Below are 27114 nucleotides of genomic sequence, written 5' to 3'. Positions count from 1 at the left end.
AGTCAGCTTCAGTGTATTGGTGAACAAATTGTCTCTTTTTTCTCGTTCTTCACTTGTTTTGTTTCAACAGCCCGAGAGTTGATTTGGAGTTCAATCCGAAAAGTTGTGAGAAAGTTTTTCTCCCTTGCTGTTGTAACAATGCTTCTAGTTCTGTATAAGCTGTAACTCTCCAAACTCACTGGTGTTCTTTGCCTTGTCAGCTCCGCTCTCCTTTTGGCCACAGCAGACTCAGTATCTCCCTTGCAGTGATCAGGTGAGATTGTTTATTCTTTTTTTCCTATGTTTTCTATCCTCTCAGGCCCTCATTTTCTGAAAAGTTTGACTTTAGTTTCAGTATCACTAACTTTCCAGTCTTTAGGTTTCTCTGTTTCCAAGCCCTTGTGGGTATTGTCTCTTTCCTCTGAGCAACTGCTCTGTCTCTCGCTCTCTGTCTCATCCCCCCCAACTGGTTTTTAAGAGACTCCTCCCTTCTGAGTTGTCTGTTTTTATCCGGCCTAATGGTATTACATTTGTTGAGGAAAATTGGATTGTATTCTTTAAGCCCTGGGGTCAACCATGATTCTGCACATCTGCCAGCCCCTAATTGATCCAAATTCAACCATGGACATTATCACAATCAGTTTCACCAAACTAAACTTTATTGTTTGCTCCATCTCTGTCTTTTTTGCTTTGGTGAGCATACATCATACATTTCCTTGTACATTTCCTGACAAAAAAAGTCAGGGTATTTGATTCAAAGCGGATTTAGGCGGCTGCAAGCACTTGCGGAGGTGTAAACAAGGCATTAATGCATTAGGCCCTTTCCTTAAGCCACCGCCTTAGGCTGCAGAAGACCTAATCAAACTGTCAATTATAGGTTTCAAAAGCAAGAGGGACACATCCAGGTTGGTTTAAAAGGTTAGTGCAGGCCCTGTGGTAAGGTGTGTGTGTGTGCTTGTGTTGTGCTGTGTGTTTGCATTTGGTGAAAAACAGGTTAGTTAAAGAGAAATTAGACACTGCTATCTGGTCTTTCCCCACCTTCTACACACATTTGAGAATTAAAAATTAATCAAAGTTGGTTGGGGAATCAAGAGTAATTGTCGCTTCAGATATGGTTCTATGCCAAGCATGTTCAATAGCAGCTCTAATGTTTTTTGTTTTTTTGGTTTTTTTTTTGTTTTTTGTTTTTGTTTACTGCAAAAATATTGAAGGAAGAGGTCAACTTTTTGAGAGCTGGACCAGGGTCTCTGTGCGAGCACCCTGCAGGTGTGATTTCAGCTGATCATCTCTGCAGGTGATTTCACTGATGAGTTCTTCTTCTCTACCTGAATGGGTGTTAATCAGCTGTTGGAGTCTGTGGTAGGAATGAAAAAAACGACTCTTGACTCTTGGCCTGCCACCAGCCAGCCCAAGCATAAACACACACACAAAAAAAATATCTTAGTTTAATCAGTACACATGGGTTTTAAGGAGATAAAAGGAAGACAGTGATTTGAGTCGTGGGAGCATTGGGGAAAAAAAAAATTCACACTCCTGAAAATCAACTTCACACCCCGCTGCAGTGAAGCACAGGTGTAGTCCAGAAACCTGTGATATCACTGTTAAGTGGGATTCCAGGTATAACAAAGTACACTTCTGACCACATCCGTCAGCCAATTTATTGAAAATCCAATCTCGTTTGTGCATTAGTTCTGCACGTCTCCTTTCATGTCCTATTTTATAGGGATGGTTGAATAAATTTCTAGTTCCTGTGAATACCAAGGAAAGCTTGTCATTAAATAGGCTGTAGGGTGAATGCAAATTCTGTGTGTGCTGGATTAAATTTTGTACATGACGTCAAACCATTGAATCCTTTTTCCGGAAGAGGCTCATAAAGAGAAAGGTTTGGATTTGAGCAGAAAACAGAGAGAGCAGAACAGAAAGGCTGGTATCGTGTTGGTTAATGTAATAAAGACCATTAGTCCCTGAGGCAAACAGAGATCTGTGTGTCCCTCTAATGTCTCTGGCCTTCACGTGAGGCTCATTAATCTTCTTTCTCTTTATATGTGTGTTTCTGTATCTGTACAATGATTGTGTCTTTTTATCTTTTACACCATCACATTTCTACCTCTTTGCAAGTCCGTCTCCCCCCTGTCACTATTACTGCTGATCACCCACTCTCTCGCTCTCTTCCTGCCTTCTCATTTCTCTTACATGCACACTTATCTTTCTGCTGCTGCTCCTGATGTGTCAGCAAACACAAATGAGACGAGACGCCGTAAAGTCGGCAGTGATCCGGAGGGGAAGAGAGAGGGGAGAGATGGGGCTAGAACGGGGGATGGGTGGGGATGAGCAGATTTAGGGAGAAAAAGATGGACCTTTGTGTAATCATATCTGTGGGTGTGTTTGTGCAAAAAGCCTGGGGGTATATGTGACATTATCCTGCCTAGAACAATCCAAATATTGCCCCCCAAAATTTCCCATCATGCATGGACACACAGATGACAAAATCGGAATTTATGCTCCAAATGATCCATAACTTATATTGTATGTATATTTTTTGTGGTTGTTGTTTTATGGTCTATATTGCATTTAGGGTGTGTTTGCACTGTAACATATCTATACTATAATGCAAAACAGTTAGACCTGCAACATGTTCATCTTTTACAGATTCCGCACCGGCCTACACATATATTGCATTGAGTAAGCTACTAGGTAATTTTGGAGACGTCTGTTCTTTGCAGTTTTTGTCAGCTTTGCCATATACTGTATATATTTCCCCCTTATTTCCATAAAAGTGGGACAACACAACATTACAGTAACACACCTTTAATGCAATTATATCAATACTAACAGAAATTACAGTCACAAGAATTAGGAGAAAGTTGACTAAACAACTTTCTGAAGTTAAGAAATATGATTAGTATTATTTATTTAGAAATATGAACTGTGCAGAATTTGATTTGTTTGTTTTGCCATCTTCTTCTGCAGTGCTCAGTGGCACCAGACTGAAGAATTCACCCCACCAACTGTTTATCTTGATGAACCAACTCTTAATATTTGTGTAACAGTAGTGGTAGGACATGTGCAATAAGTTTTCTGGAAATGTGGTTAAATTTTGTGCTACATTTGGATGGAAACCTTGGTAAAAATACAAGATTTGTATTAGTTTGTTAAACAAGCCTCTGTAACATTTGCAGAACAGCAGCCATTGTGGCCACAAGTTACAATAACAGGACCATGGCAATGGTGTGTCAGTTACAGTTTGTTAAAATTTGGTGACATTAGCTAACATGGTCACCATGAGCTACCAGACCAGGTAAAGCTGTAACAGCAAAACCCCAGAGTGTACTGAACTGAGCAGGAGTGTGTTTTATTTTTTTCTGAATTCACAAAGAAGACAGTGTTATTTCTTTATTCTAAAGTTGCATAGTCTAATTTTACAGTCAGTCGTGCTAATTCCTTACATGTATTGTACAACACCCATACAATAAATTGTACAGGTGTTGATATTACTGTGCTCACCCCTGTTCTTTGATAATACGATGAAAGCTTAAGGTAAATTCTGCGAATAAATCCTATTTTTATTTTGAACAAAAGAGAACAAAAGCTCAAATAGAGAAATAGTGAGAGGAATGGATAAAAGCAGAACTCACCTCAACATGGCCAATCCAACCATCTCATTCTCCTCTAATATAAATATTTCAACACTGTACGCACTCAAAGTGCACTAATCTTCACTTCTGTGAGTCTGAATAATGAATGCAATAAAACTCACACTGCTACTCGTAACATTGCCTCAAACTGCGCCTCGTCTGATCTGAATGGGAGAGGCGAGCAGTTGTAGGGGTGGATTGGATAATTAGAGGAGACGATGAGTGAAGAATTTGGAGAGAGGAGAAAAGAGAGAGATGGAGAGACAGAGGAAGGAAAAACAAGTGGTGACACAGTTCAGGTTCAGAGGCTGACAAGAAGGGAATACTGTGGCAGTAAAGCGAGACACAAAGAGCACATGGATCACATCACAGAGGGTAACAAGTTGGAATCTTGTCACATCCATGGATGGATTCCTAAAGTGTCCTGTGGTCAGGAGGCAGAGTGATAGACGCTGAGTGAAAGGACATGAGGGAGGCATAAAGAGAGAAAAATGATCCATCCAGGGACAGTTGTGTCCGTTGTCCTAATGGAATTTAATGAACGTTTTGTTCCAGACAGAGGGCCAGTTTGTTTTTCCACCTTGGCTGAACCTTGGGCAGAGGACAGGTGTAATTTTTTAATTATCTTTATAGGGTTGGCTGTCACATATGCATATGGCTTGGGTGATAAACTGCTGTGACTGCAAGTGGGAAGTTTAATGAATCCACTCTAAATGCTGCAGCAGCTTCCTCCAGCCTAATAGCAGGACATACCGAAGGTTGACTTTCAGGTTTAGGCTACAGTGATGGTTGCTGGTGACATTTGCTAGAGTTTGTCTAAGGACACACATTTTTTTTTGAGTTATTTCTGCAGATTTGTGATGATGACTTTTTAACATGTTAAATGCAGTGTAGATGTGTATTTGAATGTCTGTGTAGATTATAAGTGCTTCAAAATTTATTTATTTTTTTACATAATGAAATTTTCTAGCCACATCCGCCTACTGAAAAAACTCAGCAGCTCAGCAGTCTTGCACGTCTTTAAATGCCCTCCAAACTCGCACAGCTCACAGACTTCTGCATGGAAATCAAAAGCATCCAGCATCTTGTCCTTTTTTTTTTTTTTTTCATTTCCCCCCTCCCTCTCTCTCTCTTGTCTCCTCTTTCTAGCACCCGTAGCCAATCTGGGTCTGTGACTAAAGCGCCATCTCCCTGGCTGCACACTCCAGGCTGCATTTACTCACTAGGTCTGCGGGCACTAAGAGCCACCGCTGGATTTAAAGCGCATTTTACCCGTCTCCAGCGCAGTGCCGGACGTCGCTCTGCAGGAATCAGTAATTACACGGAGGTCCAACAACCGTGCATCAAATATACAGTAGCCTATATTTTTCTGCTGCTAGCCAGCTGCAGACACTTTGTAGCCCTAGAGCGACTGGCCAGCTTCCTTTTCGCCAAACATGGGATGCAATGATGAGAGAAACATACAGAAGATAGATAAATAGGTTGATAGAAGAGAGAATAGAAAGGGAAGCGTGCTTATAAAATAAATCCCCTCGTAGATTGGCCGCGGAACCTGTACCAGCACTACAACAAATATCTGACCTCGACCTCCTCGGACGGTGGGGAAACTGGTCGTTGAAATGGAGATGTCGAGATCTGCTATCATCCCGTCTCCTCCTCCAACACACATGCTGCCGAGGCTAATGATGATGATGATGTTTGCGTAGGAGTGTTTTATTTTGCGGCCAGCGCTGGTTAACCAGTCTCTACTGTTCAAACAACTCCAGACAAGCGGTGGATGGAACTGTGTGTGTGTGACTGGCTGCCTGCTGCAAACACATCTTCCAGAGATATTATTATTGTTGTTGTTGTCGTTATTAATATTGCTATTGGAGCCCGGCTCATTTTGTCGCCTTTGGAGGTGTTTTTCAGTTCTCTTTCTGCGAGTCAGGGATTGGACAGAAAATGTTTTGCATGCGAACGACAAGAATGTGTCGGGAAAAGTAGTCTAGAATATTAACGTGGACATTTTCCAAACGGACTCATCTGCTGTTTCTGTTTTCTTTTTCTCTTTTTCTTTCTTTCTTTTATCTTTTTTTAATTAAAAACTAAAGAGGATCAGGCCCGGCGGGGGTTTGTTTTGACTCGAGTCGAGCCCCTTGTCTACTGAGATAGCGCGCACTCCGGCGTTTTGCTGATTACTTTACCGACACTGGGGACTTTTTTTTTTTCTAAACATTGGTCTCCTTCTTCAGTGACTGAGGTCGGCACAAACCAAACCAAAACCAGCAGAGGTCGGGACCTGAGCTCCAAGGAGCCACCACTACCCCAGATGTGACCCGGTGAATTCCTCTTATCTCTGAAGGTAAGGTTCGTTCGTCTTCGGCTCAGTCTTCAGTCATCCTTGTGGTGGGTTTTTGTATTGGTTTTATTTTGCAGCAGAACAGATGCATCTGCTTGTCAAGTCATGCATGCAGTGGAGAGCGTCAGAATTGAGAAGTTGGCTGTTGCCTGCATGTTAGAGAACAGATATGATTCATTTTGACAGATAGATAGATAGATCATTCATACATACATACATACATACATACACAGATGAGGCGATTCATGGGTTTCTCATTTCAGCACCATGGACAGAACCACACTTGTTTTGCAGGAGGAATCTGCTTTTCTTCTCCCTATTTCACCCCACATGTATAATTGATTATAGTCCATATATCCCAACATCCAGTACAGTGTCAGAGTGTGTTTCCAGAAGCCTTGACTAAAACACGGTCAAGATACAGTGGTGGATTGTTAGGCTAAATTAACAGATACAGATATGCAAACGGGCAGAAAGATAGATGAGAACGAGAGGGTAAAGGCGAGGTAGAGGTTCATTGCCTTTCTGTGACAGACTTGCTGGCTGGCCGGTTTGCCACATGCTGACAAAACAGCATGGCTTGTGAGCCACAGCTACTGTCACCAACTGTTAGCCATGGTCACATCCAAACTGTTTGCTCCAGATATTTTTAGGCAGGGTGGAAATGCTTCTCAAGCGGCATTAAGGCCGTGCACCACAAAAACATTTCACCAAATGCGGTTAAAATGACAAAATATTTTAGGCAAGGAACAGGCAGGATGCAACCCACCCCCTACTGGGTGTTTTGGAAACACTGTGGAGGATGAAGTAACAGCTAACCAGCTAAAATGTGAACCCACAAGTGTAGCTGGGGAGATCAAATTGCAGCTGCTGTTTTCAGATTTGATAAGAGAAAATGTTTGCTGTCTATAAAAAACGCACAGTGAGGGACTTGAGGATTCAGATCAGTAATTTGAGCCCCACAAAAAGGAATAAACAGCCCACGTTATCTTAAGAGAGAGGGATATGTAAAACATGACTCATTTTTAATATGTAGTGATGATCACTTCTTTCCTCTGTAGTCTATGTGTCATACAAGTGATTGGGAATAGTTATGTCATAAGCCTCCCCTCTCTCTGGCAGAGGTATTTTTAGTATTATAGTGGAGGGATTGACCTTAAAACTCTTGGTAAAACCTGTATGTTTGCTATTAAACACATTATTTCCTACTCCCCAGACTGGAAAATAACTGGTTTGAAAGTATCATTACAAAGTAATACATCATCCCTACCTGTTAGAGTATCAAAGCTCCATTGTGCCATTTTTAAGCCCAGATTTCTGCCACAGTTCAGGCTCTATTGTATGCTTAAACTATCCAAGGAAGAATAATATTCATTCCTTCACAATTATATTGTGATTGTGTATCAGCAGAAGCCTCGCCTCTTCCTCGTGCGCTTAAAGGTTTGAAATAAAATCTCACCACATCCTCAAATCATTTTAACCACACACAGATGGGTGACAAATTTAAGAAATATTCAAATGTCTGCATACAGGTCACAAGGGGTCACTGACGGTAGTCAGCATATCCCATATGTGAACACCAGCTCTCCTCCAACACCAAATCAGGGAATATCCTATGGAAGGATGGTGGTGTTCATCCCTCAAGTAGAGTTACACAGAGGCTCTGGAGGCTTGTTAGGGCCCAACACCATTATAAGAAGATTAATATAGTTTTTTTTCCTTCAATTTGCCACAGGGAACGAGGCCTGGAGGTTGCACACTTACTAAGATTGATACCTCTGCCGTATATGTTTTTAATTTAGAAACAGTGAATTCAATTATGATGCCAGTGCTGTTATCATATCATATTACCTAGTCTAGGACAATATGGCCTAAAGCTAGAGTAGGGAATAACAACTGGGACTATATTCATGTTGAGGTCTGAAGAGAAAATAAATAAACACACACACACACACACACACACACACACACACATAGATTCATACTGTGCTTTTAGAGAGCCTACAACAATGAAAGAAGAGGAGGAGCTTGTGTTCCCATGGTGACTTCCTCAGTGACCCTTGCAACAACCTTGGCCCCCTGGGAGATCAGTCATACTCCTGCGTGCACACATATTCACATGGACAGACACAAACACACAGACAGACAAAGACACACAGAGGCACACACTTAAGTCCCCCTCGGAGCTTGACTATGAGTGACTGTGTGTTACTTGTCTGTTTGCTGCTGCTGCTGCTGCTGCTTTACCAGCCTCTCAGTCATTACAGCAGGATAGAGAAGAGGAGGAGGGAGAGGGAGTTGAAGGACAAGCAGATGAGTAGGATGGAAAAGCAAATTTCAAAGACAGATGGGTGATGAAAAAAGCTGAAGAAAGGTGTGGAGAGAGGAGTGCATATAAAATAGGGAGAGAGGGATAGAGAAGAGGAAGGAAGAGGGAATGTTTAAACATTGGTATAACAGTCATGAGTGAATACAATTACAGAGGCAGCATATCCACTTCTTTTTTTTTTCTAGCTGTTTAAAGTGTACTTACATATCAGCTTGATTACCTTTAAAATGCACTATTGGGAGGTGGAATCATGATAAATCCACTGTGGTCAAAATAAAGAGGACATAGGAGAAGTGGAGTGGATGGATTGAGGCTGGGGGAAGGGAATATGGCTGCTCAATGATCATGTTAAACAGTCACCACCCGCTCCTCCCTTCCTCCACCCCCGGCACCACGCTCTCCTCTCCCCTCACAGCTACACCCTGACATGCTCACACATCACGCTCATGCACAGATGGGTTCCTGCACAGACACCAATGTGACCAGCGCATCCGCACACACGCACACACACACACACACACACACACACACACACACACACACACACACACACACACACACACACACACACACACATACACAAGCTGTTGGTCAGCTGGCCTCATCCCAATGAGTGATTGTAAAAAACTGAAGCTCATTCCAAGGAGTAGAAGGGAGGTGAGGGAGGCAAGGGAGGAGGGGGAGGCGGGGACAGAGAACAGGAAGAGGCTGAGGTGAAACAGCAGCAGAAGAAAAGCTGTTGTTCCTCTTGTTGTGTGGTCTCTGTGTCTCCTTCCTGAATGAATTTTCTTCAACATGTGATATGAATAGGGCCAATAATTGTGCTGAGTATAGATCACATCTTCAGATATTTTTTACCATCATTCCTACAGTTATTAATAGTTTAGTCAACAGTTTAATTGCTGTGTCTGAAGACAGAATGACATCACAAGAGTCACTGCCACATTCATGTCCTATTGTTTAAGCCGTAATTACTGGCTTTCGAGTGGAAAAAAGTTCATGTGAGCCTCCGATTTGGCTCAAAATAAAATTCAGTATTAACACTATTCCTCAATCGATTCAGCTATTTTTACAGGACCTTCACACTGTTTGTTTGCATTTGATTTCACTTGGTAACAAACTGCTACAAATATATAGCTTAACAAAAGTAGGTATATAAGGCTGTTTATTTGGTGTGACTACACGGTTAGTGCTAGTGCAACACACAATAAGGAGTGTTTTTTTTGATGTTCCCTTTCTGCAGACATTACCTGAATGCAGAAAAGAGCAAGCAAAATGAGCAGTCAGATTGTCAGACAGTTTATCCAGCTTAAATAAAACAAATAAGTAGGAAGTGAAAGTGGTGAACACACCTAAAATGTCCATTACAGTCACACACTCTTTTAGAATTTAGATTTTAGAAGTAGCTCTGCAAAGAGTAATAGGTGTTCGCAATGGACAGTGTGGCCATAAAAATCTCTGATTTATGTTTTAACTTCTGTGTATATCCTGATAACCTAATCACTGCTCTTATTATTTGTCCTAACGGGCCCTGTTGTTGCTGTGTTTCTAGATCTCCACATTGAATTTTGTGAAATGTTTTAACTTAGTAGGAATGATGGCTGAAGCTACAAAAATAAAACCTATGTTGTGAGAATGCATACTTTTCCTTTCAGCCTTGCACAGCCAAACTGTCTATATGGCCTGCAGCATGCTGCATATATTACATACTAAATATAAAGGTGCACTGCTCAGACTAAGTTTACAATTTGCATTACGTCTAAGTATAAGTGTAAGTGTAACCTATTTCAAAGATGCTTAGAGGCTTTTTCATTACAAACCTTTTTTTCAAAGCCCATATGCTCATCATAGGATTGCCAGGTTTGGCTGTTCAGTTTTAAATCTGAGACTAAAAAGCTGCAAAGGCCAACGTGCTCCTTTTGGAAAGTGATGAAGCGAAAAGAATAAGAACAAGCTAGCTCGGCAAGGTTGTGACTCACTCCGCCACAAGAGTTGATCGCAACAAGCGTGTGCTTCAGACGAGAGATTCTCATTCATAAATTCGGCTCTATGCGATGTGTTGTATCTTATTATGCATCTCTGCAGTCCTCCCTGACTGCACTGTGCTTCATTTTTATCAGCTTAGAGATTAGCACGCAGTGAGAAAAGTTTGTTCAAGTACAATCAGACCAGAACTTATAAGCGTAAACCACCCACTCAAAAAAAACAGAAAAGGCAATGGTAAAATGTCAGTCTGTAATAGCCCCGTCACCATAGTAACTGAGGACCTATTCATACTTTTACACACGCTGCCTCTTGAGCACTGACCATTAGCACTAACAACCAAGCAACCATCAGACTTAAGCTTTCAACACATTTTCTTCAATTATCTATAAATTTCATCAAGGACATGTATACATATTCTCATCCTCTTGAAAATGCCCTCTGTTGCCTCATATTCTTCTTTGTTCTTCACTTATTTTTACATTTTCTTCTCCTTTTATCAATTCTTTCTCTTCCCTCTGTTTTTTCCCACTGCCTTCTACTGCTAATCACTCTCCCTTCTATTCTCTTTATTTCTTTCCGTCTAGGCCATCTTTACCACCTTCCCAGAGTTTCCAAAGTTTAATCATACATGTCCACAGTTGTTCTTGCATGGACCTTTTGACCTTTAGAGGTACACATGTACACAAGAGACACATGCACAACACTGGAAATGTCCTTCAGCTGATGTTTTAATGTCTCTTTCTCTCTTTGACGCTCTCTTTATGTCACTAACAGTCAATGACATAAAATTTTCCCTTCAAAAGCCTCTTTTCTGTAATGATCTTGATGACACATACACAGAGAGTAGCACATGGTTTCTATGTGGCACATTTGTATGTCACGTGTGTGTATGTGTCGGATAAGATCAAGGCAAATTCAGAGATAAAAGCTGTGCATACCTTTGATTTTTCATGATAAACTCTTTTTCAGCATGATATAAATTTTTTTGCCTAAACAAAAACCCATGAACACACCAGCAATAAGGATTTTTTTTTTTCAAAACAATCTAAGCAACTGCAAACACATAATTTAAATGTGACAAACTTAAAAGCAGATGTTCACTCTGTGGGATTTCTGTGTCTGTAAAGCGATTTTAATACCGCATGAAATACTAATTACTGGAAAGTTGAAAACACTTTGTTTTTTAATGTTATTATAATGTGATGAAAACATTTTTATAGTTAATGTTCCAAAACAACACATATGACTCTTTTCTAGACTGATGCCCTTATCAGCAGGACAACGTTGTTTCTCAATGTTTCAAATGTCTGTTGATGATGATTCATTTTTCTGATCTGACATGTGGTTAAAGTTTTCCTAGGTTTACATGAAAAATGAAGTGGCACTTAGTTTAGTATTTTTGTGACTTGCCGTGTGCCACAGTTAGAGGACAGGCGCAGGAGAGGGTGTGTCATTTACAATCTAGTGGTGAGCTATAATTTTGGTGTCAGTGATGGTGGTGTCATGATGTGCATTCTGCCACACACCTGCTTGGACCAGGTCATCTACACACTTTACATTGACCGAGCTTCATGTCCTACATCTGGTTTCACTGAAATAGTGCTGACACTGGGCAACAGAGCAAGTTAGGGGTGGAGGTAGAAATAGTCATAGACAGTAAGAATGCAATATGCACATGCGCCATTCGAACTTTCAATATTTTGTGCATACACGTTTTTGTGTGTATCATTGGTTATCATTTCCCACAGTACATTTTGCTGTTTGCCACAGCTGTGTGATGATTTCATCAGCAACTCTCCTGAGACTCTTCTGAGTTGAGTAACTTCTTGTAAATAACATGTTTGACAAACTCTGAATATGCGAAGTAGCACACAGCAGGATCTATCCATCTCCATGCCAGAGGCGCTGTCTGTGCTCGTGAGTGGCACTGCTGCTCAAACTGATGTTTAAGACAGAAGCCTGCCTATGCTCCTTAAGACAGTGTACATCAGCTGAACAGACAGAGAGTGAGAGCGGGGGGAGAGCAGAGACAGGGACTAAGACAACAAAGCAAATGGTGGGAGAGTCTGAACAGATAGAGACAGGCCACAGGGAAAGAGACAGCAAGAGAGCAGGTGGAGTTAGAGAGTGAGACAGCTGAAAACAAATGAAAGGGAAAGATGACAAAAAGTGCAAGACATGACTGGCAGTGTGCCAGGAATATGGATGGGGATATGAAAAGATGAAGGAGAGCAGCAGAGCATCACAGGTGCCCAGCTGTCCTTTTGCTATGAAGAGGAAAAGATAAATACACACACACACACACACACACAGGTAACTGCAAGACAATTTAGCCCACATCGCAAATACTCCCTTATTCATAAAAATAAATGCATGCACACATAACTTTCAAGTTAAGTCTTATTACACTAACAAACTGAAAACTGCCACCAAGGGACTCCAGAGAAGAGAGAGGGACTCCTCCTCTCTCTTCTCTTCTCTTCTCTTCTCTTCTCTCCTCTCCTCTCCTCCCCTCTCCTCTTCTCTCCTGCCTAAAAAACATATGCTTCGTCAGATGTGCGCATCAACAGCAGCAGCGGGGGTTAAGTAGCAGTGAGTGCTGTGATAACCAGGTTATGAAGCCATAATGCGACTTGACCTTCGCTACGAACCTTTTGTTTCACTACATTTACTGTGGCTTCTGGCCGTGTGTGTGTGTGTCCTTGCTAACTGTCTCCTTCAGGTACTGTATGGTCCATTTTAATGCATACATTCAGATTAAATATCAGATGAAATATCCATTACCCAGTATGAGGACATGATGACTGATCAGGTTATGTGTCCTTGACTTAACGGGAGCTCAGGACTCTGCATTCACACTGTCTGCAAAAACAACCCGCCTCTCTTTTATCCTTCTTTCCTCTCACACACAGATGCAGGCACTTTTCTCCTGTTTATAAGTGGATTATAGAAAAAAGATAAAAAGCTAGAAAAAAGAAAAAGATAGAAACAATGAAAATACCTTCTATATTGACTATAGCTGAAATGTTTCAGTGTCCATCAAGGACTTCTGATTATAAGAGACACTTGTTAAAAAAATCCTGAAATATTAGGAGTCACTCTAAACGTCAGTTCAACTTCAAAGTGCAGTAATGCCACAAAAATTATATTTTCACACATAAATGCTGGTTTGATGTACCCACATATTCAAGACTCAGATCTGTGCTGATAAATGTGGGTTTGCGGTTTCTGTTTTCAACCAAACTTTGTTTGACAAGTTGACAGCCAATCACACTCTGGGGGTGACCACGCATGACAGCTGTGAACAGCAGGAGGTTTGCACGCACAGTAGGAAACAAGATAACATTACCTGTGAACTGTGAATTGACTTCCTGCAGATAGTTGCTTTTCTGAGTTGACTGACTCCAAACTTGGAGAAATGGAAGGAGTACTGTATCCAGGTCTGAATGTAAACTACTGTATAGGCACTGTGAAGGAAAACAGACATGTTTGTTAGATGTAGAAAAAATTAAGTTAGCAAAGATACAATATCAGGCAACCTCTTTAGTCCTTTGTGGAAAATACAGCATTTGATCTCAACTTAATCTACTTTTCTGTGAACAGGTCCAGATGTGATCACACTGTATCATTCTGGTATATCTGACATTATTGGATTTCACACATTATGTCTGTCAAAGCTGCCAAATAACATCATACATAAATGTCAACGGGCAGCTTATCTGAGACACAAGGAGGTGTTTCAAGACGCTTTTTTTTTGTTTTTTGTTTTTTTACCAGGCAACCCAACCTAAATAATCTAACCAGTCCCCATCCCAGGGCTGACATTTTATGTACCATGCTGTTGCTTGGGGAGAGAAAGCAAAGTAAGGAAAAAGACTAAAATTGGAATGATCTCATTGTCAAGTGTCAAGGAGCAAATGTAATTTAATGGTGTCTTATCTAATTCAGGAAGAGGAAAAGGAATTAAATTTATTTGAGGGCAGTGTATTATCCTGAACAGACCATGTAGCCAGAGGGAAGGGTTTTGTGTGTGTGTGTGTGTGTGTGTGTGCGTGTGCGTGTGCGTGTGTGTGTGTGTGTGTGCACGCATGTGAGTGTGTGTGTACTTGTACTTCTATCTTTCTGAGGTCCAGTATGAGTTGTACACCCTGCAGAGTGGGGACATTTTGGCTGGTCCACACTGACACACCTAAAGGGATGCTTTAGGGTTAAGACTTGGTTTTAAGGTTCAGCTTAGAATCAGGTTTAGGTTAGGGCCAGGGTAAGGGTTGGGGCTTGGCATAGGGTACGGGGCTAGGGAATGCATTTTGTCAGTGACAAATCCCGACTAATATGCTAAGTGTGTGCAATAATGTATTAACTTGTCGTGGGGGGAGACTCAGTACAGTATTATCTCCTTGGTGTGTTTGCATGGCTAACGTTTTTCACACCAGGAGGTCCTTAGGGAACTCTGAGTGTCACAACAAACTGTCTCCTCTGTCATTGCAATTTCTCAGGAGCAGATGTGACTGACACTGAACTTATAAACCGAAGAGTGAAGCAGTTGCAGGCAGCATGTAGTGTTAATGGATAGATTTATCCTTTTTAGAGTTATAATAGACACAGCTTAGTGCACACTACACGCACACAGACGTGCAGAGATTATGCATTGCCAAAGGTGAGCGAAACGTGCTGAGATTTGGTTTGTTTGTTTGTTTGTTGCCTTCATTATTGTTATAATTCAGTATGAAAGAACACAGCAAGAACAGTTTGCATATCTCTCAGCAGACTGATATCAGCTGCAGTTTATTTCTGAGGGGCTCTGAGACGCTGTCGAGCCGTAGCTCTGCTCTTGTCGGCTGAACTTATGCAGCACTAAACAAGTGTGTGTGTGTGTGTGTGTGAGGAGGAAACAGACACATTGGAATAAATAATTTGCTCTGCTGTATCAAATATTGCCTTCACTGTTCACATGAAAATTACTATTATGTTTTCACACACAGACACAAACAAATATAAATATGCTACATATACTACAATTTGTACATTAAACAGTGGTATGCACACAAATACAACATTCTTTCTATATTCTGAGGTAAGCATGTTTTTACTGAATGTGCTTGTTGTAATTGTTGCTTGACACACCAAGCAGATATTCATCCATATGGTCCCACTGAGTTCTGATTGCGTCACTAGCAGACCGCTGGATGTAGTTCTTGCGGTGTGTCCAGTCCACTAGTCATGCCTCATCAGTGGCAGATTGAGCATGTTGAATTAGCGGCAGAGGCAGCCAGTGAGATACTTTATACATTAGACAAACCTAGAAGGGGTAAAATACATCAGATTCCAACTGCTGCAGCTTTTTTCCACTGTGGACTTGTTTACTGTTTGAAATTCAGGGTTACTTGCTCTCTTCACTGTCGTTAGTTGATTTATCCAGATTCCCATTTTTTGGCCACAGAACCTATCTATGTGTCCTGTGAAACATGATTAGTATCAAAATTATGAAATTTGGTCATTATTTAGGGCCTAAAGTGAAAAATAAGGTTGAACAGTAACTGTCACAGCCTTTTAAAAAGCCTGAATTTGCCCTTTTAGTCCACATAGTTGCATGACAACAGTTGACGAGCACTGAGGACACCTTTTTACCGCTTGCATCACTCAGTTTCAGGACTTAGAACTGCTCTTCAGTCCATCAAGTTCAAAGAACTGTAATATCTCTGAGCCAACTTCAGTTCCTGCTGGTGCCAAGATTACAGCCTGTCACACACGGACTAGTGGTATTATTTGCACAGCAGAGGGTAGAGCATGGCATGGCAGAGAGGAGGAGCAGAAAGTGCTGTGGCAGACTGACAAAATGTGATTACATGCAATTATTCTTGAGATGATTTGAAAATGGCAGCTCATTTTCTTTAACCATTCATGGAAAAAGATGATTTTGTGAAAAAAATAATGTACTGACTGACAGCTAGATAGATGACACCCTTTTTAGTTTTTTTTTTTCTGTACAATTTTTATCTACAGTTCATAATTAGACAATTCAAAAAGGGAGACAGGAAATCAAAGATTTTACATTGTTTGCACCTGACACCACACCACCGCTTCTTTTGTACTTACATGGTGGGAGCCTGCACCCAAGCACTGATGGGAATACCATAAAAAAAAGGAGCTACAGCACTTACAATCACTAACAATCCATGTTCTGTTGCATGTCTGTACAAAATATTAGAACTGACTGCTTCCTCCTGTCACAGTAGATCCATATTGATTGTGCATGCTAAAGTATATCATTTATAAATCTGATTTGTAGTTAAAAGGGATAGGAGGGCAGATTGAACTGACTTGTGGTTTACCAAAGAACATAAAAAGGTACAAAAAGAGTTTATGTATTTTAAAATATTCAAATCCTGTCTGCACAAAAATGCAGAAAAACATTTTCCATTACAATGCGATAAATAACTGCATAATAGCAGTTTAATTTCATCAGACGTTGCCTACACTGAAAATGTTTCTACTTCTTGATGGAGTGTGGTTTTCAGTTTTTGTTTGTCATCAGATGAGAGGCTTGTAGTTTTCATTAGTGGAATATTGTAGCAGGAACAGCATCCATTTCTCCTGCATCAATATTCTTTGTTACTTTATAGTGGTGTAATCCAAAATCGAGACAAAACACAAATTTTCATTTTTGAAAAACATTGCAGGTGATGGTGATATTTCAAAAGGTTTAATTTCCTTAAATACTGATAACATTATGTACTACAACATTCCCAAATATTCCTAAAATCATGGATTGGAATTGTAGTGAAAAGCTTAAAAAAACACATTTTCTATGCAGTGGCCAAAAAAAAAAGAGCTATCACACATTGTTGCTTCCAAACCATGCAAATCACGTTTAAAATTACAGTGGTGCTTCTTACATCAGCATGTAATTTGAACTGGAAAAATAACTAAGCAAGGTCATTCAGATGGATGAGAGACATTTAGTGAGCTGTATAATTAAATGAAGACCCCACAATGTCCTCGTGGTGCTATATTCATACTAGCCAAGAGCCATTTTTATGATACATTGTTCACAGAGGGGCACTAATTGCAGAAATATTGTCCAAGCAATGCTAGGACACAGGAGGAGGATAAAACCTATTCCTGCTTCCATTCATGGCTACCAGACAAAACTAGTTCCTATCTTTTCTTCACCCACAACCTCCCTCTCTCTCTCTCTTTACAGCCTTTGGGATTTCCCTAGTGCCTGATTCAAGGTCAGAGTTGGGGATGAGTTAAGTTGATCATTACCTTTCAGTATGGGGATGAGGTTGGAGAGCTTTACCTGAGGCTAGCGGTGTGTTGCCATTATTCTTGGAGGTTGGTGCAGGGACACAAAGAAACAGGAGCAAAGGAAAAATTTATCCGTGTAGTGAAATTTTATGCTGGAACAGGGTGAACAAGAGCCTGAGAGGAAGAATGATGCCACAGCTGATGGTCAGTGCAGCCACAAAGGATAATATTGAGACAAGGCTTAAGGAGGAATTTGTATGCTTATCTAGCCTGTGATCATAGAGAAGGGGGAGACATGATATCACATAAATATGGGAACAATGGCACATCTTTTCAGACAATCTCTCTAGGAAGACATTCATGGTGTTGTACCTCATTGGTCACATGAAAAGTGACACAAACACTCGTGTATCTAGTGATAAAATCTGCAGTCGGCATCTGTGGGGTCCTGTTACCATAGCGAGGTTGCCAGACAACCAGAAAAAGCAGAGAAGTACTGGATGGACTGATAAATTGTGAATGATCAACAAGTTGTTTGAGCATTTCACTTCCTCTAAAATTAAAATTGGTGTTTTACATCACTGTTTGTATGCAAATGAAACATGTTAATTAGTCAGCTTCAAAGGTGCTGAAAACCAGGTTTTCTTTCTTTGTGCTAAGCTAAGCTATTTGCCTCTTGGCTGTAGTTCTATACATAACACACTAGACATGAGTGTAGCATCCACATCATCTTCATGATGGTTCATTTACAGTATGTATCACACCTTGGTAGTAAGCAAGTGATGGTTAATGTTGCGTAATGGAGATCTGAATTAATTTTAATATCCTCTGATAAAATGGTACATGCTGTAGGTGGAAGTTACGTAAGCTCTTAATTATTTTGGCAAATACTGGTTGAATGCTCACTGATTGCACAGTTTATTAGAGGGTAGACATAGACTAATGAAGGACAAAAGGCTGTAATCAAACAGACTTCATCCCGACACACGAAGAGGCGGCAGCCATTGTGTCTTTCTTAATATTATTAGACTGGAGCTGTTACTAAAGAGCCTGAAAATGAACTCCTGGTATTGAAACTTGAGCCCAAAGACATCATTCACTAAACTTTTACACAAAAGCATAGTTTTTCTTTAGGAGTGTTTGGCTTGTGTCATTTCCTTGGATAACCATATGTGTGCATGCACTGTGTCCTTGTATATGGCTCCAAAGGTGTGTGTGTGTGTGTGACATCAGTTTTTGATGGCTACAGTTATAATAGAGCTCATCCCATTGTTTTCAGGGCACGTTATTGTCTCTTGTGTATGACTCGATTCCACCACCTACTGTGTACTTCTCCCCCATTGAACTGAAAGCCTGTCAACAACCATTATTCCTAGCAAGACCTCTGCTGTGATCCCTGCCATGTTTCATCAAACTGTGGCAATTTATTCCAAAGCCCAGTGTCTGAGCATGTTAGCTAGTACTAAAATTATTGTATGTGAGTGTTTGTGTGTGTTTGTGTGTGCGTATGCCCACTGCTGTTCTTCTTTCGCCCCTAACCCACTTGTCATTCCTGTGGACGAATACCAGCAAAAGGAGCTGAGCAGACAAGTTTGCTTTTTTCCAGTATTATTTCACAATGGAGTTACGTGTTTGTGCGTGTGTGTGTGTGTGTGTGTGTGTGTGTGTGTGTGTGTGTGTGTGTGTGTGTGTGTGTGTGTGTGGTTAAATAATTAACACTGTTCGTCGCCTTGGTGCAACACATCCCTCACACACTGATCTGATTAAGGGAGCCCCAGGAGATACACACTGCCTGTCTACCCTGCACAATGACTAATGCCGCATGTACGTGTGTGTGTGTGTGTGTGTGTGTGCTTGTGTGCGTGTGTGTACTGGAGGATGGTTAAGAGTAATGACTTCCTGTGTCATTGGTTTTGTGCATTGTAGTGTTTGTAAGATTGTCAAGATTTTAAGTAGTTTTGTATTTGTTTTTTGCATAGTGTTGCATAGACATCCTGTACATACTTAATATTATTCTTCCACATGGCTGTTGTTTGTTGTTTCCCTGTTTTATGTATGTGTGTGTTTTGTGTGAGTTATTCTCTATGTGAGAGAAGGGTCAGAGGTTAAGGGGTAGGACTAATTTTCTACAAAAACAGTTCAATGCCTCCACAGGGAACACTGCTCATTATGTCTTCTTTTAAAATGAAACAAAAATATCATGTCTGTGTCAACAAATACAGTGAAATACATCCTAGAACTGTATATTTCACTAAAAAAACATTACACCGAAAATTGTCTCATTGGCTGTATTCATTATGTACAGTATTTTTTATTATGTCAGCCCTGCGATTGACTGGCGACCAGTCCAGGCTGTACCCTGCCTCTCACCCATAGTCAGCTGGGATAGGCTCCAGCTCCCTGCGACCCTGACAGATTAAGCGGTATAGAAAATGGATGGATGGATTTATTATTATAAAACTGAAAAACACATTTTTTAGTTAAAAAAGACGTTGCGTCCAGCATAGTAATCGAAGCATATGACAAGTATTTTTGATCCGTAATATTATTTTTGTGTGTGTGTTTTTTAAAAGTAGCAATTATTTGATTTCTTTTGCAACTTAGGTCATTGGAACAAGCTATAAACACAAGATTGACATATTATCACCTCATAAAGACATGTAATTCAAACAGTTGCCCATTTACACATCCTGCAGACAAATAGTACCATTAGCATTAATTTGGAGTTGTGTTACCAATACTGACTCTTAGTCTGAAGCAATTCCAGATAAAATAGCTGGCTCTTTAGAAGCTAAATGTTCCACTGTGTTCACCAGCTGTTTGAAACTGGACAGTGGGTTTTTCAAAGCTTTTTCATGGAAAACAGCTGCCTGCTTCTGTCGGATGCAATGCTGATGAGAGTGAACCAAAACAGTAAAGCTGCAGCTGAAATGAGCTGAAATAAACCAAAACCCTCTGTGGAGATGAGGGGAACTCATTCAGTTTGTCAGTACTGCCTCTTTCTCATTACATTCAGTCATTAGATCTATTGTTCATATAAAAACATTGATTAGTGTAGCTTTTGGTTCATCATTGTCAATAGGCAGATTATTAATATTTAATCATAATCTAAGTCAAGCAATAAGTAGAGACTTGATTAGAGGCCTGCAGTGCATTACATCAATAACTCTCAGCTCCACCTAAATGAAGTATTCAGACATACTTAAAAATTCCAACTCTATTTCTCCTCAGCTGTTCTCTTTTCCGGACACCAAAAATGTCCCACAGTCACCACATTTCCCTCCTCAGTTTAACTCTAAGTCTGGGAGGCCAAAACACTCTGTTCTTGTTGTTCCTTTATATTGATTTGGTTGGTGGACTGTGTGGCCTGCAGATTGGATTAGAGTCCAGTTGTATTACAGCTTGAGGGGAGAGAAGCTGCCTTGTGCTTGTAGACAGGGCGGGTGGCTTCTGTAGAGACTGTCTGATCCATTCTAACTGTATAGAGTGTCTCTGGAGGGGCACATCAAAGCTAATATGGTTTAGACAAGTTACCCACAAAGGAATTCAACATGGTTTAGAGGGTTTTTTTTTTCAGGGTGAGAAGGTCAGAACTGTCAGTCATTTGTTGACTAGTACACACTCTGTTTTACAGTAAAGTGCAAAGTGAGTAGGCTGATAGATACTGCTGGAGAGTGTTGTTGACATGAGGTCATGGAAGTAGTAGTGGCTAAGCAGGAAACAATATGACTGTTCATTTACATTTGCCCCAGAATGCTCCATACTTTTTGTGTGATGACTTTGGCAGTCTGGCATCTTTTTCTATTTTAGGGTGTGTCCATGTCACAGTTGAGTTAGATCTTGACAATACAGGCCTATACTGCTGTGTGCTTGGTGCTGATAATGGCTTGCACCATTGAGTCATAGCTTAGCAACAAGCCTGTTGGCCTATTTTTGGTTTCAGGCAATTATCCACAATGCAGTGTGATTGCATGGTCCTATGACACTTTCAGATGGTGGATGTAATGAAGGGAAAACGTCTGTACCCACATCTGTCAAGTATCTGCAGGGCTTTCCCCAAATATATAAGAATGTTACTTAGCCTGGAAACTGAGACGGCTTTTTTAAAATTTCTTTTCTTTTTCACGACAACTGTGCAAAGATAAAGACACAGTATATATTTCTGATATGCAAAGCACCAAGGCAAAAGGGCCTAATACAGTGTTATATTGTTGTAATGTGTAGAAAACACTGAGATGTTGAGATTTTTCAAGGAATGCTCAGGTTATTAAGTAAAGAAGAATAGCATCAATAATGAGAAAATACTGAGCTTACAAGTGTAGTTTTAGTAAGCAATAGTAAGATTAACCACATAACCAGGCTGCATTCTGTATCCACATTCTGCACAGTATACAGCATCACACAGTGTACCACTGTGTGATGCTGCTTTATGGCTAAGTGAGATCACAACTACCACACCCAACTATCACTGTAGCAGACCACCCCTGACCATATACTCAGCTGTGTTGTTAACCCACTGAGGTCAGCGTGGTGCTTCTCTTTCATACAGAATTTAGGGTGGTGCTCCTGTTTAGCTCATGTTGTTCTGTATGAGAGAGCAGGAAACACACACACTGGCACTTTCAAGCTTAATAGGAAATTAAGGACTTGCTTTTGACTATGTGAATGACATTACATTGTTCTGTGATTAATGTACATTACTTGCAAGAGCAAAATGAATATTTAAAGCCTCCAGGCTCAAGGCATGTTACGGTACTCCGGCTGCTGTGGAGACAGAAAAGAGGTAATTAAAGGGAACCATTGATCTAATAAACTGAAAATGAGGGCAGTTCAGACTCAAGTCAATCACACTGCTGCAAATGTTCTTATGATGTACTGCTGCATTCACCCGCAGTCTTTTATCTGCATGTGACATGTAAACCCACTGTTGGTCAAACTAACAAATATCAACTGAATTGAGGAAGTAGTTTCTCACATACATTACGGCTGACAAGAAGGCAATGGCTAAGGTTTTTGTGTTCACACTAAAGGGCAGCATGCTAAATCCACAGCTACATTACACTACCTAAAATAAATTACATATAAATGTAAATGAAACATATTGCATATAGGCAATTAGCAAAAATGACAGAGAACAATCACATGGAAACAAGACAGATAACAACTGTAGATAACAGTAAATGTAGATCTACACTGTGATTCTGCAGAACTCGATGAAAATGAGCTCAATGCTCAGGGCCAACATCGCCATTTGTCTTTGTTATGACCTCTGATTTAAGGTCAGAGTTCATAGGTCACCCAGAGCTGTCCACCTAAATGTTTCCAGCTGATTAATGCAATAAAGGTCATGATCTTTTTCTGCCTGCTTTGCACTGTACCTCACATTGTTCTGTGTCTGTTTTTCTTTCTTTCTGCGTGTTGTTGAATCACAGCATGCATCCTGTCATATAAGACTGTTTTGTTTTTTTCTCTCCTTCATCTGATCCCCTTGGTCTAGACAGGAGATGAATCTGATTAAGGAAGCAATGCTCTCAAAATGCTGTTTCATTGTGACTTTGAAAACCCTTTCAGGAGTGTCCCCAAACACTCACTGACGTGATACACCAATACATCGATCACATATTGGCCATGATCCTGACAGTTAATGCATCAGGTACAAATCCATTACCACTGACCAAAGATTTCTCTCTAGTACCTGTTATACCTCTGCCCATAAGATCTCCAGTCAATGTCTTGGTATAAATTTTCTGTCATATGCAGTTCAGTATTAGATTTGAAAACAGGAGAACACAGTGAACGGTGAATTACAACCTCAGCTGTGACACCAAACAGGCTCTTTGTCATGATATATAAATTATATATTTTTAGTAGATTTTAAGTGAACAAAAGCCTCAGAGATTAGGGATTTGTGAATCCTGGGGGCATGCATACCTGCTTTGACCTGTCATTCAACCATGTGTTTCGCTTGAAGATTTCACGACTCAAAATGTCAGGAAAATTGCTTCTCTTTCTCTTAAGCTTTATCTTTTTAGTCACCCTGTTTTCCTTTGTCCTCATTCCATTGTAATCTCCCCTTTCTCTCATTCACTCCTCTCCATTTGTGTACCTTCTGTTTATGTTTCACATTTACTCGTCTCACATCGCTTTCTCCACCCCATCATTTTGTCTCCCCATGTCATGTCATTCATCTAATCCCTTGCTATCCCTTTTGCTCAGCTCATCCTGACGTCCCCTCTCCTACTCGCTCTGTGTCCATTCACTGCACTCCATCTTTGTTTCTATCGCGTGCTCACTCACTTCAGCTCTTCTCACTCCTGCCATCCATTTACCTCTTAGCTCCCCTGTCATTTCTGCATCTCATCTTTATTGCTGTTCTGCTGTTGAGCGCCGATTTCCCTCTCTCTCATACTTCTTCTTTTTCTATGTGTTCCAGTCTGAGATCCCGTCAATATTATGAGCAGCATTTGTAGGATGATTCGATTACGTGTCTCCTAACTGCTGGATAATTCAATAAGCACCACTGAGATGACACACAGTTATAATCTACTTAATGAAGCCACTGTACTGATGAATTGTGTGCTTTCTCCTCCTTCATTTCTCCTTTCACTCACTCCTTACTCCTCACTTACTCCTCTACTCCTTTCCACTCTTTCTCTCTCTCTCCCTCTCCTGCCATCCCTCCCTCCTCTTGCACTGCAGGGTGTTGATGGAGAGCCATTCGAATGACAGCCGGGACAGTGGTCATCACTGGTGGAATTCTAGCTACAGTAATATTACTCCTTATCATCGCAGTACTGTGCTACTGTAGGCTGCAGGTGAGGCCACAGTTGCCTTCATTTTTCTCTCAAAGTTTGCAGAGCTGTGGGTAAAGGATGTCCTTGATTACAGCAGTTTATTGACAGTCATAGCATTGTGTTAAATAACTGTACAGTTGCTTTAATCTGTGAAACTGTGTTTGTGACTCTGAGTTACAAAGGATGATAAGATCATTCTTTCAAATAAACATTTTAATTTCTGGGTAGAGCTGCATTCTGTGTCTGTCCGTCTGCCAAGGCTGCACAATCCTCTAAATCTGTTATCTTAATAGAATTTTTTTTCACTCTGTAGCTGTATACAGAATCACAACCAAATTCGGTGATAGATGGTCACTCTGATTGGGTAATAGTGGTTTTTGGAAGACTTATAAAGCCCATTGAAGAGTATTAGGGCTTTGCACAAGGACGAATTTTAAGTCAGTCTCTTAACCAATGAGTTATGGCCATTTAAATCAACCATGTTGCGCCACCTATAGGTGAAATGTTTCACTACAATATGTTAAGTAATTTATAAGATCCAAAACAAAAAGCACGATGAAACATATGGAACCAAAAAGTGTACCCCCTTAGCTGAAGTGATAATTGGTCAACATGAGTCCGTCGCGCTGCTGGTGGCCCTGTGAGACTGTACTTTGGCAAAGCAGGACTTTGAGCAAAATGTTAACATCGTCATGCTAAAATGCTCAAAATGGCAATGCTAACTAGCTTTGCAGGTATTTGATCATATATCAAAAAATGGACTAAGTGAAAATTTGACCTGATGATGGCGAAGATGTGAAGAAAAGTCAGGACGTTACGAAAGTTATTACAATTCATCCTGACAGCAACATGAATACCTGGGCAAACACTGTTGAACAATGTTATTTCTTTAGCTTCTATCTACACAAAAGTCTCAACAACCAGGTGCCAGGAATTGCATCTATTTCTCTTTGTCTAGGGACCGTTACCCCAGAAACACTTTCTGAAAGGTTTAGAGAAGTGTTCTTAAGCAAAATACTGGACTTGCAAATCACTTCTGGTGGTTATGCCAGGTGTTTGCATGATACCTTAGTAGACCATGCATGGTGTGTGAGTGAGTAGTGAGTGAATCAGAGGCAAATTGCAAAGCAACTTGTATAAAAGTGCTATATAAATACAATCCATTTACCGAAATCAACTGGAAACTAAGGTAACATTGCAGGTGGGGAAATTATACAATCCTTTCCACTTAGAGTTGATTACTGTTCTTAGTATTCTTATATTTCATAGTAAAATCAAATGTAATCCACAAATTATGGCTTCATGTAAGTTGGCAGGATGCCAGGAATGAATTTGAAAGATACGTTCTGTGGACCAGAAATAGCAACCACAAATTCCCCACTGAAAAGTCTGTATGAGTCTGTATGAACTGCGAATGTGTGCTTTCTGTCCATAGTGTGCAAACTGTAGACAATTGTGGTGTTTTAACAATGTTGACAAATGTGTAGATACCGTAACAAAGGCTATTATTTATTTTATATGGAATGTTATTCATCATTTTCTTCTAATAATGCCAAAAACCTCTCTAAGCCGAATACTGGCCGGATGGTGCCTGTAAACTAATTTGCCAAAACATTTATTTTGCTGTCTTACTGCTAATACCATGATATTACTGATACTGGCTTTCTAGTATAACAAATGTTCTTCCTTTTCTTTAATCTATTCATCTGTTTTTGTTTTTGCTTGTTTTATTTTTTAACTCTGTTATGGCTCTTTTAACCCCCCACCCTTTCTCTCATCCTCTTTCCCTCATCTCTCTTATATATTTTACATCATTTGGTACTTTTTCTCCCTTCCTCCTGCTCCCCATCATCCCTCTCCCATCAGTATTATTGCTGTAAGAAGGAAGAGTCCGAGTCGGAGGAGGAGGAGCCAGACTTTGCTGTCACATCCCACCTCCCACCAGTCCACTCCAATCACAACATTGTGGCGGCGACAGCCGCCGCCTCCTCCATCCCGAATGGCCCCGCCCTTTTCTCCACCCCTCCGCTGGCCAGGAAACTGACACGTTCGCAGACCTTCTGTCCATCCTGTACTCATTATGAGCTGCCTTTCTACCTCCAGCCTCCTCAGCCGCAGATCCACCACCAGCCAGATGGGTTGAGGAATGGAGGTGACCGGATCAGCTACCGCAGTGTCCAGCAGCAGGATCTGGACCTGCCAGTGCCTGTGAACATTTCAAACTATCGCAAACCAAACCTTGCCCGGTCAGTCACCATGAGGGACATGTTCACACGCAGCTGTAGCATCAGCACTGATGTTTAGCTGAGCAAGGTCGGATGGACTGGGCTTGAGTCAGACTTGTTTTTTGTCATCTTGACCAGTTTAGTTATCCAGTCTAATATTGTTTGATGTAGTCTGGTCTCTTGCTTCTGGTCACCTCTTGCAGAATGGAGGACTCAGATGGCTCTCAGGACAGTAATTTCAAAGGTACTATGCTCTGGTCCAGGACCTTAAACTTGGGCCAATACAGAATTAAAAGTATTTAAAAAATGTTGAAATATCACTAACATGAACTTGTTTTGAATAGTTCCTTTTTTAACAACGAGAATGGAATTTGTTTCAAGATTTGATAAAATTTGTGTAGCCCTATTTCCCCTGGACTCTTCTACCAATGGCCTGAAGGACAGACAGATTCCCGCCATGTCAAAATGACATAATCGGCAGGGATTTTCTCTCTGCCATAGCTGCTACTAACAAAATATGATTAGGAGGAGTCCAGTGTTTCCCTCTCCTATGATGGGATGATCTGTCTGTTCC

The 27114-nt window shown here is 40.7% G+C and overlaps 1 protein-coding gene across 1 annotated transcript; it reads left to right on the top strand.

The window, feature by feature from the left end:
* Positions 1 to 5717: 5717 nt before the first annotated feature.
* On the top strand, positions 5718 to 26627 carry fam163ba (family with sequence similarity 163 member B, genome duplicate a). Its single transcript, XM_041059260.1, has 3 exons — positions 5718 to 5958; positions 24221 to 24336; positions 26182 to 26627. Exons 2-3 carry the CDS (start codon positions 24244 to 24246, stop codon positions 26617 to 26619), a joined length of 531 nt encoding a protein of 176 aa, XP_040915194.1. The 5' UTR covers positions 5718 to 5958; positions 24221 to 24243; the 3' UTR covers positions 26620 to 26627.
* The last annotated feature ends 487 nt before the right edge of the window (positions 26628 to 27114 follow it).

This window comes from Toxotes jaculatrix, chromosome 16, assembly GCF_017976425.1.
Source record: "Toxotes jaculatrix isolate fToxJac2 chromosome 16, fToxJac2.pri, whole genome shotgun sequence".
Classification (NCBI taxonomy): domain Eukaryota; kingdom Metazoa; phylum Chordata; class Actinopteri; family Toxotidae; genus Toxotes; species Toxotes jaculatrix.
The sequence above is the reverse complement of the archived record's forward strand: the minus strand, read 5'-3'. Positions and strand labels throughout refer to the sequence as shown.